General features: G+C 55.9%; 1 protein-coding gene across 1 annotated transcript; it reads left to right on the top strand.

Moving 5' to 3' along the window:
- Positions 1-1560: 1560 nt before the first annotated feature.
- LOC123099666 (monooxygenase 3) lies at positions 1561-3289 on the top strand (the record flags this gene model as incomplete). The annotated part of the gene is given in 4 exon segments (XM_044521783.1): positions 1561-1884; positions 1974-2042; positions 2127-2518; positions 2625-3289. Coding segments are annotated over 4 exon segments (1309 nt in total), but the record flags the coding sequence as incomplete, so codon positions are not given.
- Positions 3290-3508: the final 219 nt, after the last annotated feature.

Below are 3508 nucleotides of genomic sequence, written 5' to 3'. Positions count from 1 at the left end.
AGGAAGTTCCCGCCCTACGAGTTTAAGAGCAAACGTGGGTGTGTGTCCGTCTCAAAGAGGTGGAGGTTCATCCAACAAAAGTGCACAAGTTTTGTGCCACCCTTGGGAGCATCGAAGGCCGTTGCGTGAGTGGCCTAGGCATCAAAGACATGGTATACAATTTCTTCTTATTTGTTTATGTTAGCATTGATTGATGCTTGCATGTCTATTGCATATGGATGTACATTGTTGCCTTCATTTTCATTTGTAGGCATTCCAAACTTTGAAAGCATTCAAGTCTCAACATGAGAACAAGCCATTCACCCTTACCCATTGTTGGTTGATCATTAATGATTGTGAAAAGTTTAGTGAGCAATATGCTGCCCTAAAGAAGAATGGAGGGCTGGCGACCGTCAAAGAGCATGGTGAAGGAGAGAAGCGGACGAGGGGGATGACCAAATCCAAGAGGGGTGAGAAGCATGATGTGGCGACATTCGCCTTGCAAGAAACTTTGCAAGGAATGATGACCCAAAAGGAAGTAAGGGAGGAGAAGATGCGCCAAGAGAAAGATGAGCAAATGAAGGCCTACCTCGAGATACAAAAGAAGAAGCTTGAGATCGAGGAGAGTGTCCAAACGAAGAAGCTCGAGATTGAGGCGGCAAAGGCCAAGACCAAAGCAAGATAGGTGGGGCTTGCTTTTATGGTGGAGGTGGAGATCATGACGGTGGACTTGGGCAAGGTGTCCCCGAGGAGAACACCATGGTTCAAGAAGAAGCAAAAGGCGGTGCTCAAGCTAGATGATTGATCTATGGCCGAGAGCTCCATCATTTTTGTATGCCGGCATGTGTGCCGACATGACCAAGATGCATGAACTATGACCCTTTTTGTATGCTGACAAGGGTGCCAGCCACTGGCATGTATGGCGGCTGTTGCATGGCCGCTGGCATGTACTATGACCGTTGCTCCATTTTAGATTAAATTCGCTTCGGACGCGTGGACAAAAATGCATCGGCTTGTTGGGCGCACCGGGCAGGTTTGAGCGGACACGGTTGGACAACACGCCATCAGCCAATCCAACTGGACGAAAAGCGGATAAAATTTGTGTTCGTTTGCGTCCTGCGTGTTGGAGTTGCCCTAAGTGATGCTGGCACATGCACGAAGACTTCCCGGCTGCATCGACAAGGTCAGGCCGACTCTGGTATGGGAACGGCGACACCGGCGCGTCCGAGCTCGTTTTGGCAACGCAATGGTCGTTCGGTGGTTCATAGTAATTTTTATTATGTTTAATGCGCCTTATACTCCCGAAGAATCTTTATAATAGATCTGTTTCTTTTTGAAAAAAAATTGATGCTGGAGTTGATTACTGAAGCTCGCAGTAAATCTGTGAGACGCAAAGTTTCTGGATCGCAGCGAGGTGGTGCCGTGGCGGACGTGTCTTGTCCCCTGTCTCTGAATCTTGTTGCCGGACGTGTGGCTCCAAATCCTCCCGCTATGCGAACCCGAGGCCCCGAAACCACCGGGCATATGCGTGCTCCGATCCGCAGCTCCTGTCCAAGAAACGCTCGTCGTTGCCATGGCACCGGCACCGCTGACCACCTTCGTGTCCTCCCCTGCGCATCACCCTTGTTCCTATTCGTATCACCGCCGTCGCCGGGGTGCCGTCTCTGCGTCTTCGTCATCCTCCTCTGCTAAGGCGGAGGACGTCGTCATCGTGGGTGCGGGCATCGCGGGTCTGGCCACCGCGCTCTCCCTGCGCCGGCTCGGCGTGAGCGCCATCGTGCTGGAGCAGGGCCCGTCCCTGCGCGCGGGCGGCACGTCGCTGACACTGTTCAAGAACGGGTGGCGCGTGCTGGACTCCATCGGCGTCGCGGACGAGCTCCGGGCCAAGTACCTCCGCGTCCAGGGGTACACCTACCTAGCAATTCTCCTCTCTCCTTCCTTCACGGGTCCAGTGCTTCTCTCCCCTTAAACTGCGAGGTTTCAGCTGATCGCAGGATGAGGATGCGGTCGTCGGCGGGCGGGCGTGACCTGCGCGAGTTCTCCTTCGAGGAAGAGGCTCCCGGGTACGTATGCATCAAGACTTGCCTCTTGTGCTTGCATCGATTTGCTCTGCTTTAATGGACTGGACTGATTGATGTATGTATCAGGCAGGAGGTGCGGGCGGTGGAGAGGGGAGCGCTCCTCGCGACGATGGCCTCCAAGCTCCCGCCAGGCGCCATCTCCTTCTCGTCCAAGCTCAAATCCGTCGCCGGCCAAGGGCCCGACGGCACCCTGCTGGAGCTCCAGGACGGGAGGCAGCTCCTGTCCAAAGTGGTGCTGGGCTGCGACGGCGTCAACTCCCCGATCGCGAGGTGGATGGGGTTCTCGGAGCCCCGGTACGTGGGGCACATGGCGTTCCGTGGCCTCGCGGACTACGCCGGCGGGCAGCCGTTCGAGTCCAAGGTGAACTATATCTACGGCCGGGGCGTCCGCGCCGGCTTCGTCCCGGTCTCCCCGACCAAAGTCTACTGGTTCATCTGCTTCAATAGCGAAACCCCAGGTATCTAGGACGCTGCAATTTTGGTATGACATGAGAGGGCGAGCTTATGCAGCTTTGATCAAGTTGCTTCGACTGATCTTGCATGGCATTGGCATTGGCATGACAGGGCGCAAGACAACGGATGGCGCGGCGCTTAAGAGGGAGGCCCTGGAACTGGTGCGGGGCTGGCCTGACGATCTGGTCGCCGTGATGCGGAGCACGCCGGACGACGCCGTAGTGAAGACGCCCCTCGTGGACCGTTGGCTCTGGCCGGGGCTGGCGCCCCCGGCGTCCAGGGGCGGCGTGGTGCTCGTCGGTGACGCGTGGCACCCGATGACGCCCAACCTCGGCCAGGGCGCGTGCTGCGCGCTCGAGGACGCCGTCGTGCTGGCGCGCCACCTCGCGCCCGCGGTGCTCGCGGGCGACGACGTCGGCGAGGCGTTGCGCAGGTACGAGAGCGAGAGGTGGGGGCGAGTGTTCCCGCTGACGGCGCGCGCGGGGCTCGTCGGCGCGCTGGTGCAGTGGGGCAACCCGGTGGTGTGCGCAGCGCGGGACGGCGTGGTCATCCCGAGGCTGGTCAGGCTGGGGCCGTTCCTCGAGCACACCAACTTCGAGTGTGGCCTGCTCGACCCGGCGGCGCCGTCGGCATGATCGACGGGGTCAATTTCCAAGACATACGTCGGAACTCAACATAATATTTCGATCACGTCAAAGATTATTCTAGGAGTACAATTGTTTCGTGTTGTCTACCTCTGATAAAAAGAAATAGGCGCTTTTAGCAGTTTTGCCACATGTTAACACGTTTTCAGCAAAATCACATTACCAGATTTACCATGCTTTTTTATTTCAAAAAAGAAAGATTTTACCATGCTTTTTCTTACTCCAAGTGTAACAAAATTTCTGAGCAAATTGGTCACCACAAGTGTAACAAAATTCGAAAAGGTACGTGCATACGAGAGGTGGGAAATTCAGCTAAGTGTGGCACCATAACCGTGGCAGTGAAACAAACAT

Source organism: Triticum aestivum, chromosome 4D (assembly GCF_018294505.1).
Source record: "Triticum aestivum cultivar Chinese Spring chromosome 4D, IWGSC CS RefSeq v2.1, whole genome shotgun sequence".
NCBI classification, from domain to species: domain Eukaryota; kingdom Viridiplantae; phylum Streptophyta; class Magnoliopsida; order Poales; family Poaceae; genus Triticum; species Triticum aestivum.
This window is presented reverse-complemented; position numbering and strand designations above follow the sequence as displayed.